Here is a 12,849-nt window from a genome sequence, read left to right on the forward strand (position 1 = left end):
GGGCGCGGGCGGGCGGGCGGCCCCGGCGGCGCGACCTTCCCGAGCCCTCCCGACCCTTCCCCGCCCTTCCCCTCCTTCGGCCGCGGGGCCTCCCAGCGTGACCCGGGGGAAGAACAGTGTGACCTAAACGAGAGTTGCACAAACACACAATACACATAAACTTTTTTTTTTTTTTTGTAACTTTAGTGGGGGTTTGGATTTGTGCTGCAGATTTATGATTACATTCAGTGAGGTGACAGAAAAATCAGCGAACGCAACGCAGGCCCGTGGGAAGGTCGGGTTGCGCTGGGAAGGGCTCCCTGCTCTGCCTCTGTCCCAACCCTTGTGTTGGCACCACAGCAGGAACCCGAGCCCGAGGGGGTGGGAACAAGTCCGGGAGACTGGACTGCAGTTTCCACCAGCAGTGCTCCTCACTCACCTGTCTGAACTACACATTCACCCAGAGAATTCATACTCGGCTCTGAAGCTGAAAACTTCCTGAGAACATCTGGAGGGTGCAGCAAGTGCAGCCTGTCGTGCTGGGCACTGCATTTGCACAGACACTTACAAAGGTGGCATAATGGCAGAAAGAGCAGGGAGCTGACAGCCCGTGGAAGAATGAGTGGTGCTTTATCATGACAGTAAATCTCTTTGCACTATCGCTCTGGGGCTTTAGCGGAGTCAGGCCATGGAACACACTTAATCTTTGTATGTTGTGTATAAAGGAAACAAGATAAAATGGTAACTGTTTCTTCTATTTTTCTCTTCTTCATGCTGCAAAAAAAAAACAGTGGCCAAGAGCAAATCTAAGTAAGTGATGGTTTTCCTCACCAGTTTTTGATTACTGTTATGTTGTATCTTTACAAAATGTTAAGCTTCTTTAGTTTTTTCTTTAATATGCCTGAGAGAATTCCAGTCTTTGAGTCTAGCTGCATCCTCTTAGCCATTCTGTATGCGAGTCTTCTCACAGGTAAGTACAGAATGGTGTGAAACTCTCCCATGGGTTCTGCACTTGGAGCAAAGGCAGGTTTTGTCCTATGGGCTCTCGCATTGAGCTCAGCAGTAATCTCCAAAGTGCCCTGCACAGGGGGGAGCACATCTCTGTGCTCTGTGATTAAAGGCAGGCTGTAAATTATCCAAGTATTTTTCCTGTTGTTCACCTGTCATACCTTTTTAGCTGAGGAGAGTAAACTGAGGTGCAGTGTGGGTCTTTGTTGGCTCTGCGCATCTTAGTTTGCTCTGTAGTCTGGCTCAGCAGAGATGTTAGTGGGCTCTGGAAGAAAATCAGTCACAGTCCTCTGACCTGAGTTAAGATTGGAAAGAAAGGAATATGTACTTTGAGCACACCAGTGCTCTTACAATGTGGGCACAAGGAAACAAGATCACGTGGAGAAACTGACTTGGATCCAAAATGCTCTTTGTAAGAAAATTAGCTAGACAAATCCAAGAGGCTAAACTGGTACATTTATGTGAACACATTCCTATCTTCCCATTCCCTGAAGTTGCATTCTGTATGACTGTATTATACTTGATACCACCCAGGCCTGGGATCTATGGCCTTTGGAACATTTTCTGTATTTTGGTTTTTTTAAGACTCTGCCCCCAGAAGAGCCAGTACCAACCACTTGCCACATTTGAGCAGACTGTTCTGTTGCAGAATTTCTGCGCAATTGTCAGGCTTTTAAATTAAAGCACTTCCCAAATATGTGCCTGACAGAGAGCAGTTTGGCTGTTCTACTGTTATCTGTTCATAAAAACAAACAAACAAAGCGAACCAGGAGGTTTCTGCAAGGTGAAAAGGTAGCTTTTTTAAATGGTGTTACTAATGTTAATGTAGGGATTCCTACCACACACACCCTTTTATTTTTCATCCCGATGTTTCTTTCTGTTCTCTTACAGTCCTATATGCACCCCAGGAATATGTTCTTATATTATTTATCCTTCTCCACTCGCCTTGGGTTTCTTCTTGTGCCCTGACAGCTTTCTAGTGCTTTCTGCCTCTGCTCCTTGTTACATTCCTTCACAGGGGAGTAATTTTTTTGAGCAAGGTGTATTGTTTAGAATGGGCTTGGCTTTAAATGTGTGGTACACAAGAATTTCAAGGCCTGGCCACACTGATGCCACTGATTCCCCCAGAAAGGGGAAATTGCACAGAGGCTTTGAGGAAGTGAGTGAGATATAGGGAAAGGAGTCTTTGTGGTTACTGAAGCTTCACAGCACACCTGCAGCAGTGCACAGGAGAGGACAACAACCCGGGATAATCCCAAGGATATGCTCAGTCAGTTGTCTTCAGGAATCCAGTGTCTTTCTCTTTATTTTGAACTCAATAGTAAATTAGATTGCAAAGCTGAAAAGGAGGAGCTTAAGGAAGAACTGGTCAGAGCTGTACAAGTGAGGAAGAACGGATTCATTTTGACAGACCATATTTTGTGTGAGAAACAGGAAAATACAGGAAAATGGAAAGTGAACTGACAGGTATCCATCTCTTCATTGAAATGGAAGATGTCATTTACAGACTGGTTAAAGGGTTTAACATTTCTTTTGAAACTTGAGAAGATGACCTCTGTCTGGGAAGTTGCTTGGCTCTTGGCTTACTTCCAGACTAGGGGTGTGGAGCAGCTTCCTCAGGCTCCTGCTCCCTCAACAAACTGAGAGCCCTCCAGTGGGGAAGGGGATTCCCCTGGCTGGGTTAATATCAAGTTTTGTATCTCTAGTGGGATGGATGGTGCCAAGGGGTTCTGCTTCTCCTTTTGCATGCCTCTTGTGCCAGCCTATCTGCTTAGCTTCCTCTCTGCATGAGGAAGTGATAGTCTGTGATACAGTGTTATCTACAGCCTGAACATCTTTAACTACCATCATCCTTCCTCTCTTGCCCTTAGCTTTTAAGCCTTAGTGACTCAACTGTATGCTGATTTCCCTAATTTCTTTTTATCTCTCCTGGTTTTTTTCCTCCCACCTCACTGTTTTTTGGAGGAGCTACTTCTCTCTAGGCTTGTATCCTGTTGAGGAATTATTTACTTAAACTTGCTGCTGGAGCTTATGGTTTAGTGTTTGTCTGTGTTAAAAGTTAAGCATACGTAGTTTTGATACTCCCATCCCTGAAGTTGAAATGAAGTGTCCTATGTGATTGTGCCAAGCTGTGTCCATTGGCCCGTGGCCTGGCAGATGCACTGGGCCCTCACTGAGTGCCTGTGCACTGACACAGAGACATCCCTTGTGGCTTCAGGTACATTCTGGTGAGGATGAAGAGCGCTGCGGAGACAGGCTACTGCTTCAACATCAGGAGGCTCCGCCTGCAGGAAAAACTGGTCTTGCTCAGATACGATCCCATCGGTAAGAGCTCGGGGAAGAAGTCAGCGTGCTTTGTGTGAGCTTCTCTGACTCTGTGGGAGAAAAGATTTGAATGCAACAGGATTTTTCCCATCTAAGCAGAATATGTCATAACATGTTTCATACTCAAATGACTGTATGCTTGCTGTTCTTCATGACATTCCAGTGGGAAGTAAATGTTACCCTCATTTTACAGATTGTGGCAGTGAAACAAAGTAATGACTTGCCTGACACATCAGAGACTTTGATGACAGCCATGCCACATGTCACTGGCGAAGTCAAGTGATACAGGAGTTCTTTCATTCTGTTTCTTTGTGTGGTTTGCTAGACTGTGCTACCTCCAACAAGCAGGCACAAAGTATGCATCAACAGAAGTGTTCTGTTAAGCTGCCATGGGAGCTCTAGACCAGAAATTGTAACCACCTCTTACAAAATGGACTTCTTCTTCTAAAGAAATAGGCACAGATTCTTCCTATTCCACAAATGATATCACTCTCCAGATGGCAGTTAGTGGAGTCTTTTATGTTCCCCATGTCCTTTCAGATTTTCTCAGTTTAAGAATCTGATTTGTGGGACAGTTTATAGCACCTGCCACACTGTCTTTTGCTCATCCAGCCTTTTGAAATGTGACTAAGGGTTCAAGTTGCTGCTGCTAGCATTAAAAAGGTGAATTTAATGTTAAAAAGCTTAATGTAGGTAAACTTAGAATTTAAACCAAACCATATTAGAAATAACATAGTGTAGCTAATAAAAAAAAGGCTTATATAAAGTTGTAGAATATAAGAAATTATTAAGCAGGTCTAAGTAGATAATGCATGGCCAGTGGTTATATGATTCAAGCTTATTTTTTCTTAAAATGTTCATGTTAGGCAACTACCTTTTCATTCTCAGAGCCAACAGTACAGGAGCTTTGAGAGGTGAGAGAAACCACCAGAGAAGCAATATGCAGTTTTCAAAGTTGACAGATGTTGTGGCTTTCCTTTTGAATTCCACACAGAAGGGGAATCAGAGATCTCTGGGATTATATTCTTGAAGAAGAAAAATTAATTATTGCATTGAAACATTGTGCAGAGTGATTCTCCAGAAGCTTTGCAACTTGTAGGGAAGTGAAGAAAGAGAAGAACTCAGAACATGTAGTAGGTTGCTGAAGAAAGCTTTGATCTTTGTAGCCTGCAGTAGAAAGCAAGTGAGAAATTGATGTGAGAAAGTGTTGCATGTGTGAAGGGAAGTAAATTTGAGTCTAGATAACAACTCACATCAGGAATATGTTTGGAAGCATTTCACTTGGCATGTGTTTTCACCTTATGTTTTTCTACTTCTCAGAAACCTGGGACATCCACAGAATTAAGCTTTTTAGTGAAGTAGTGGCAGAATTGCCCAAGTTTCACTACCTCCTAACTGCAGCAACAGAATCTGTACTATCTGCAGTATTTCTTAAAACGAAACTTTTTTGTGGAAGAAGAGATTTTGTTGTGTGAATTGCTCTTGCGTAGCTTTCAAAGGAGTTCATATAATGAAACTAACCAAACAGTTGATTTTCAGATGGCATTTTAAAGCTTTGCTTTATTTTGTAATTTTTGGTTTTTATTAAGGTATTGACTATGCTTAACGTGCCCCTGGAGGTTTTTTTTGCAAACACCTGCATCAGGCATTGTGGTCACAGCCAGTTTGTACCTTGCTGAGAGATCCACAGGACAATTGGTTAAGTTCTCAGTCAGTCTGTGAGGCCAACTAGATCCAACTCATCATCTGTAGTTGTTTGGGCTCTGGAGTTGAAGAGTAGTAGAAAGCAGAAAGAACCTATTTTTGTCCCTACATTGAACAGCTGTGACTCAGAATAGTCACACAGAGCAGCTGTTGAGTGTTTTCAGTCACTTGCATTCTGACACTTATTCTCACAGAGGTAAAGTGGACATCTTAGGAACTAAAAATTACATGTGGTAAAGTGAAAGCACCACGAAACTCCTTCAAGAGTTGGTTAACAACAGTGCTGTGCCAGTCAGTTGCTCCACACTCATTTAAGCAGTGAAGGCAGCCAGGAGAAAAGGGACGTGGGCTGGTTGAATTGAATTTTAACACTTCAGGCTTCTTAACGGATTCCTTTTTCTCTTTTTTTTCCCTCCTGTAGCAAAACAACGTGTCCTCTTCACAGAGAAGAGAAAAATCCGTTCTGTGTGAACAATGACTGGACTTGATTTACACATGAGAAGAGGATGGTCTGGGGGGAGGATGGGGTGAACACTGATTCAGAAATCCAGCAACATGGGCTGAAAAGAGAGGAAATGAACTGGGATCACCGTCTCCTGTGATTTGAAGGCCATTGTGAATAAAACAATGTAGAGAGAGAAAATTCTTAATGTCTGGACATAGATCATCACAGTAACATTTATTTATCTTTTGAGTTATTTTTACAGTGCTCAATTAAAAAAAATTAAATAGCAAATCCCATTGTCTGTGTTTTCTATTGTGAAAGAGGCTGTAATCTTCAAAGGAACTATTGTTTTATAAAGCAATAAAAATTAACATTTTCCACAGCAGGAATTCAATGGCAGGATTGCAAGTTTTTCTAACCTACCAGCCACAGATGCGACAGTAGTGACCACGAGCTGGTGTCATTACTTGGAGGGGTAATGTTGCACCAGCTCCTTCTGAGGAAAGAAGGAATGGGAACCTAGATGAGTTTTTGGAGAAGCTATTAACCAGGTTAAAGGCCTGTATTATTTTCAGCCAGGTTAGTAGGATGGATTTTTCATTCCTGGGTTTTTGTCAAACATGAAGAAAACAGACAAGGTAGTTCCCTGATGTTCTTGTAAGCTTTTCTTCCTTAATTAGCTTGCCTGTGTTTAGAGCAATGTGGCTAGAAACATTTTTCAAAGTCTACCTCAGTAGCAGTCCTGTCCTGTTTGCAGTTGGAGGGACCTGCCTGAGTGTGGGAAGCACAGAGTGCAGTGCCACACCTGAGGCACGTGGGCAAAGGTGGGCACAGGCTCGATGTTTGGGGCTTTGTTGTGAGCCAAACACCGGCCCTGGTGTTTGAGCACTGAAGGTGTAGTCCCAAAGCTACAAGGTGTAGTCCCCCTGCTTCATGTGCTCCCATTTCACACAAGCAGTTCTGATAAAATCAAGTACAAATTCTGTCAGGAGCCCAATACCCTCCAGGTGTTTTTCTGTAAACTTCATGTAGTTCAATAGAGCACACTGTGGGGCCAGAGAGACCTGCTGAGCTGTGTTTGAAAGACCCACCACCCGCACCCCATCTTACTGCAGTAGAACAGGAACACACAGGATTCCTGAAATGAGAAGCAGAGACTCTGTTGGCTTTTCCAGAACCTCAGTTCAGTCAGGAGAATAATGCTGTCTGGTATGAGATAAAATCAGTACAGCAAGCTAGACAATCAATTAGAAAAGGTCCTGAGGCAAGTCCTTCCTGTAAGGATATGAAGATTGTGTCCCCGGTGCCTGGACGCTCACTGATGCGACGCAGTTAGACTTCCTGATCATTTCCTCCATGGATAAGTTGGGATAGTAGGCCAGGTAGAATGCCAGTGCTCCCACAAAACTGTCTCCAGCGCCCTAGAATAAAATAACAAACAAGCTGAAGTGTATTTGCACAGGGAAACAATTCAGATGCCTTTACCGGAAAGACACAAGTTGTAGCACTGATTGCAGGGGTCAGGAAATTGTTCAGGGGTTGAGTTCAATACACTTTTCTATGCCTAGGAAATTTTGCAAAGTTAAACTAATGCCACAATACTATCCTTGTGCCCAGCTGCTGTGTCAAGGTACACACTATAATATTGCTTAAAACTTAAGGAAAAAGCCAAGCAAGCGTGCCACAGTTCTGCAAGATGCTGTTATAAACACTGTTTTTGAAACTTCCTGTTGCTGGAGTGTCTGATTTTGATTTCTCAACCTTGATGTTTCATTAAAGCTATTTTTCTCTTATTTAACTTCTGCTTTTTATAAAGGTCAGTGGTAGAAGGGGCAATGTAAAGGGGGAGGAAAAAATAAGCCATGTAGCTTGTGGTGTCTGTAAATTCCTAGTTGCAGAGGGATATGTTTTGACACTTCCAGAACTTAGCTGTTGTTTATTAAAAAGATCCCACTGTCATTAAAAACTAGTATTGTGTCTATCACATAAATCACTTTTATTCCTGGGGCAAGCTTTGCCACCTGTGCTGAATTTGACCATGGAGGATGAGGACAGTGACATTCACTGGGAGCTCTGGCAGCCACGGGCCTCCTGAGCTACCCATCGTTCCCAAGCCATGCCCTGTGTGCCCCGTGGGAGCCCTGGGGAGGCAGGGAGTACATCTGTCCCACATGGGCACCAGCCACACCCCAGCTTGCTCTGACCCTTGTGCCCAGATCCCGCTGGTTGTGCTCTGGTCAGCAGGGAGTGACAGCTGTTTGCCTCCCAAGCGCTTCTTAACAATAACTGTTGTTTAGCTGTTCAGTGCTGTGAAGTGTCCCCAGCAACTGGCAAAATTTAACTTGATTGATGGTCATGTTTAACTTGATTTGCTCATTTCAGTCCACAGTGTTCTTTCCCTCTCCTCCCCTAAAACTCTCTTGATTTCTGAGGCCAGACTAATACCAGTTCTTGTTGGTGCCGTAAAACTGGTCCTAAGGTCCCTTTTTAATCATATTTTTATACCAGTGAAGGCATTAAAGTAGACACGCTAGTATTATCTTATTTCATTCCAGATCCAGCATATGGACTACCTTCCCTGAGGGATTTTGCCTCTGTAGTTGTAATAAACAGGCCCCAAGAGTCATGCGACAAGAGCAAAGGGCCTGGAAAAACTGTCAAAACAGCTCAGCAAAATTTCTAATGGAAGTTTAGATTGGAAGTAATATTCCAATTTTGAATACTAGTGTTTCTCAGTCTTATAGTCTTACTTGCCTTGAAATCAGCTGCATATAAAATCATTCCAGCAAAACTATGCCACTTCCACAGAAATTTGTTTCTAATGTTGCAAGCAGCTGACAGGGCAGAGCAGCATGGGCACTGCAAGGGACCCTAACAGGGGTGAGCACAGGACAGGGGCCCTACCCCATGCCTGGCCTCTCCTTGCCCAGCCCTGCCACAGTGGCTGTTTGCACTGGTGTTTCCAGTCAGAAAACTCCCTGCTTAACTCTTGCTTGGCCTGGAGTTTGAACGCTGTCTTCTGTCAGGATACAATGGACACCATGGCCTGGCAAATGACAAGTTAATAAGCAAAGCTGTACCCCTGCATGCAGCTGTAGCAGCACCTGTTTCAACAGTTCTGTATTCCTGAACATGCCAGGGGCAGGTGAAGGTTTTTATCAATTTCTGTTGGGCCTTTGTCTCCCTTCTGGTTTCCGGAGTGTTCCCACAATGGCAGGTGGAGCAGGAGCAGGTGACTGCTAGTTAAGCATTGCCAGTGTCTTTTGTCTGATGCATAATACAAAAATCTCCATCCCACCTCAGAGTTTGTAATCTAATCACTGCATGATTAATTATTAAAGCTATTTTGGTGCTGTTGTTACAGACAGGAGTGGGATTTCAGCATGCAGATCTGTTCTGCTGTAGCTCTAGCAGGAAGAACATTTTTTACAGTGATCACTGGGAAAGTGAAGTAGCCAAATATTTTAATGAGTAATTCTCAGCATATCTGGTGTCAAATGGCATAATCTGTTACCTGGCAGCAGCATGGAGCAGAATAGTGTCTTTCTGTTTTTTTCTTTAATAATTGCTGCACTGTTGGCTACAGGAACCAAAAAGACTAACCACGTGTCACCCAGGCCTTAGTCTGTGTGCCAGTGAGATGGAGCGTAAGTTCTCCCTGCAATGTTACAGTGGCTCTCTGCTCATAGGTGATGCTCTGAGGTTGTGAGAAGGCTGGGGATGTCCCTTTTAGTGTGACTGAACAATGATAAGTGACTCTGAAAGCAGAAAAGGGAGAGAACAGCAGACTCCCATCTAGAATGGAATAAGGCCCCCTAGCATTTTTTTTGCAAGAGAAAAGATTACAGGGTGATTGGAGAATATACAGAAGGACTTGATCCCAGTAAACTTTTTCTGAAATCCTCACTTCCCATGCAGAGACTGAAGCAGTCAGTATCAGCAAAGCCCAGCTATCACAGACCCAAAGGGTATAATAAATGCAGTTTTTGGTAAGTGAATGTTTTGTGAGGGGGGATTTCCACAGAGGAGCTGCTGCACTGAGAACAGTGTCATGCATCAGACTGATTATGTAGATACCCTGCTCAGCCTTGCTTCTGGTCTGTGCAGACGTGACTGGTCAAACATGACTGACTAAAAGAGCAATAGCACAACTGGTTCAGCTGCAAGGTTAAGTGCAGTAAGAGCTATTTTTGGCTTACAGAAACAGACCTTCCTTCTTTGGTATTGTGGATTAAAGTACATTGGGTTTGGTAGATTCAGAAAAGATTTGCACAGAGCACTAGAAGGAACAGGCTCAGAGTAAAATCAAGATTACACACACTGGAATAGCAAATAGTAGATTTACATTTAGCTGTTTCAAAATCGCTCTAAGAAAAATAATTCTAACCTACTTCACAAAAAAATTAATTTGAAAATTACTAGTAAGGTACATTGAGAGTGCCCACTGACAAAATATAAATACAGAGTATGTAATATTTTACATTCTTCAGCATTTGTCTTCCGGGAATTCTAATATGCTGCAGACTTTGAGATAATCCTCATATCCTTGAGTGCCTGGAGACAATTCATTCCATAATTATGAAAGTATAATGTATTTAACCTTTCTGTAAAGCTGAAGATGCTAGTTTGTTTGAAATAAAATAAATGGATTTTAAAATTGTTTGATATGCTGTGGCTCATTCTTAAATACAAATGTCATGGTTTTGTCTAATTTTTATGGGTTTGAAGCAGATTTGAAAACCTATTTATATTCTGTGCCACTAGTCTGTAAGGTCCTTGTTTTCCTGTGTGTCTGGAAAAGGGCATTTTTGTTTCTTACAATCCAGCACTGATTGAGACTGTGTGCCTCTAGAGAAGAGAAAACCCATGAAAACACTTCTATTTATACCTTAGCTTTTGTTAGTCCTGATTTGTCAGAAGCTGGTTCACAACTTTAGTATAACTATTTTTATACGATGCTGCCCTGAGAAGCTTTTTAAGGAAAGTGCTTTGTAAGTGGAAACTATATTGTTCAACAGCCTTTCCAGTGTGTAAAGCCTTTTCCTATCCATCATGCACAGGCTATGAGGATGCATTTCACTTATACAATAAGATGACTTGCTCACCAAAAAAATTTGGAGGCCAAGAGGCCAAAAGCTGCAGTTCACAAAGAGGCAGCAGTTGCACTGCCTTGTTCCAGGGCAATCTTTTGCTCAGCCTTCGCCCTCCCAGCCTGTCCTCCTGGGCAAGAGCAACCACAATTATGGAAGAACATGAGAGGGCTCTGCCTCCAGAAACTGATGTTGTTAGTGAGCCTCAGAAAATTTTTCTCAGGTGATTTTTAAGAAGCTACAGTCCTTGTACAGTCTGGCTATTAACACAGATTCATCCCATTAAATACATTGTAAGAGCACGTTACCAAGGCCCAAACAAACACCTGAAAAGGATGTTGTACAGCAGTACAAGAGAAATGTTTTGCCTGTAATTATGAATTCTTCATGTAGTGAATAAATCAAAACATCAATCCAAAAGCTGTCAAAAACTGCCTCATTATGTACAACCAATAACATTGCTCACAATGATGCTTATAACCTCCAAGGAGCATTCACAAAAGTGCACAAATAAACAAAGCCTGAGGATTATGCTGATTTAGTGCAGCCTATGTCCATGGCAATGCAGAGATGCCCAACTCTCTTGAAGGAATTGGGCCTTGGAGAATTCCTGTTGTATTTATAGTGCTCCACAACTGTGTGATACTGGATTATGCTAAGGATGTTATCGCTCTGTCACATCTGCTCAACATTCCTTGCTGTACCTCTGCCTACTCTGTACCCAAACTGCAAATTAGTCCTATGTAACACAAAAATAGCTGTCAGCAAAGGCATTCACTATCCATTATCCATTGCTCACAAGTGGGAAAAGCCTGTTTCTCCCTACAAGAATCCCTGGGCTGTGCTTTGATGAAAGGTTACTAGTGGAACTGGAGAAACACTTACAGCCTTCAGATATATTCAGATAGTCTTGTGCCATTGGGTCTATGTCTCATCTAAGGGATAATTTCAGCTGAAATGTTCAGGCAATAAAATATCCTTTGATGACAGTGTGTGGTGGGGTGGCCCTGGATGGATATCAGGTGCCCACCAAAGCTACTCTGCCACTCCCCTGTTCACTTGAATAAGGGACAGAAAACAGAACAAAAGGCTTGTGGATTGGAATAAAGGCAGGCAGCAATCACCATCACAGGCAAAAGAGACACGACTTAGGGAAATGACCTTATTACCAATCAGATCAGAGTAGAATAATGAGAAATAAAAGCAAATCTTAAAACACCTTCCCCCATCTCCTCTATTCTTCCCAAGTTTAATTTCACTTCCATTTTCTTTACCTCCACCTCACACAGGAGCAGGACGACAGAGGATGGAGAGTGTGGTCAGTTCACCACATGTTTTCTTTGCTGATCCTTCCTCCTCAGGGGGAGGATTGCTCACACTCTTCCCCTGCTCCTACATAGGGTCCTGCCTATGACAGGAGACAGTCCTACATGGAATTGTCCGTGGAACATGAGTCCTACCACAGGCTACAGTTCTTCACAAACTCCTCCAGAGTGGGTCTCTTCCCCATGGTTCAGTCCTTCAGGAACAGGCTGCTCCAGTGTGGGTCCCTCATGGGGTGACAAGTTCTGTCAGCAAATCTGTTATAGCATGGCCTCCCCTCTCCACAGGTCCTGCCAGGACCCTGCTCTAGCACGGGCTTCCCGTGGGTCACAGTCTGCTTTGGGCATTCACATGGACCTCTGCATCCCAGGGACCTCCAGGGACTGTGCTCCACCACGGGCTCAGCACGGGCTTCCCGTGGGTCACAGCCTGCTTTGGGCATTCACATGCTCCAGAGGCTGCAGGTGGATCTCTGCATCCCAGGGACCTCCAGGGACTGTGCTCCACCACGGGCTGCACCAGGGGCTGCAGGGGAATCTCAGCTCCAGAGCTGGAGCATCTCCTGCCCCTCCTTCTGACCCTGGTACCTGCACAATTGCTTCTGTCACATCTTCTCTCCTGCTTTCCAGCTGTTGCTGCACAGCACTATTTTTACCCCCTCTTAAGGGCTAAAACTACATGGGATAATGTAGCCCTTCACCATCATTGAAGGGCTCAGCCTTGGCCAGTGGTGGGTCCCTCTTGGAACATAGGCTCTATCACACATGGAGGAAGCTTCCACCAGCTTTCCAGAGAAGCCATTCTTGTAGTCCCCCACTACTAAAACCTTGCCATGAAAACCCCACTCACAGTGGCTGGATCAGTTATGCAGCTTTTGGATTTTTTATGATTTTCTTCTTCCTGAAAGAACCTATGTTTATCCTCTATGTGATGCAGAATGATTTATTTCTGGAAATGTTCCTGGCTGTTTTTGGT

The 12,849-nt window shown here is 43.6% G+C and overlaps 2 protein-coding genes across 4 annotated transcripts in view; one reads left to right on the forward strand and one right to left on the reverse strand.

Moving 5' to 3' along the window:
- Positions 1-765: 765 nt before the first annotated feature.
- MRPL33 (mitochondrial ribosomal protein L33) lies at positions 766-5,752 on the forward strand. The gene is made up of 3 exons (XM_039697670.1): positions 766-789; positions 3,206-3,312; positions 5,438-5,752. The coding sequence occupies exons 2-3, from the start codon at positions 3,222-3,224 to the stop codon at positions 5,485-5,487; spliced, it is 141 nt and encodes a 46-aa protein (XP_039553604.1). The 5' UTR covers positions 766-789; positions 3,206-3,221; the 3' UTR covers positions 5,488-5,752.
- RBKS (ribokinase) overlaps positions 5,677-12,849 on the reverse strand; it is a 71,903-nt gene continuing 64,730 nt past the window's right edge. For all 3 annotated transcript variants that reach the window (XM_039697669.1, XM_039697667.1, XM_039697668.1), the window contains one exon: positions 5,677-6,882. In XM_039697669.1, the coding sequence (XP_039553603.1) occupies positions 6,709-6,882 (174 nt within the window). In that variant the 3' untranslated portion in view covers positions 5,677-6,708. The remainder of the gene's footprint in view (positions 6,883-12,849) is intronic.

Source organism: Passer montanus, unplaced genomic scaffold (genome assembly GCF_014805655.1).
Source record: "Passer montanus isolate IOZ18808 unplaced genomic scaffold, ASM1480565v1 scaffold12, whole genome shotgun sequence".
Classification (NCBI taxonomy): domain Eukaryota; kingdom Metazoa; phylum Chordata; class Aves; order Passeriformes; family Passeridae; genus Passer; species Passer montanus.

Coding starts and splice junctions, on each gene's coding strand:
- MRPL33 (XM_039697670.1), top strand. CDS start 3,222: ATGAAGAGCGCTGCGGAGACAGGCTACTGCTTCAACATCAGGAGGCTC. Junction 3,313..5,437: donor GCTCAGATACGATCCCATCG/GTAAGAGCTCGG, acceptor TCCCTCCTGTAG/CAAAACAACGTGTCCTCTTC.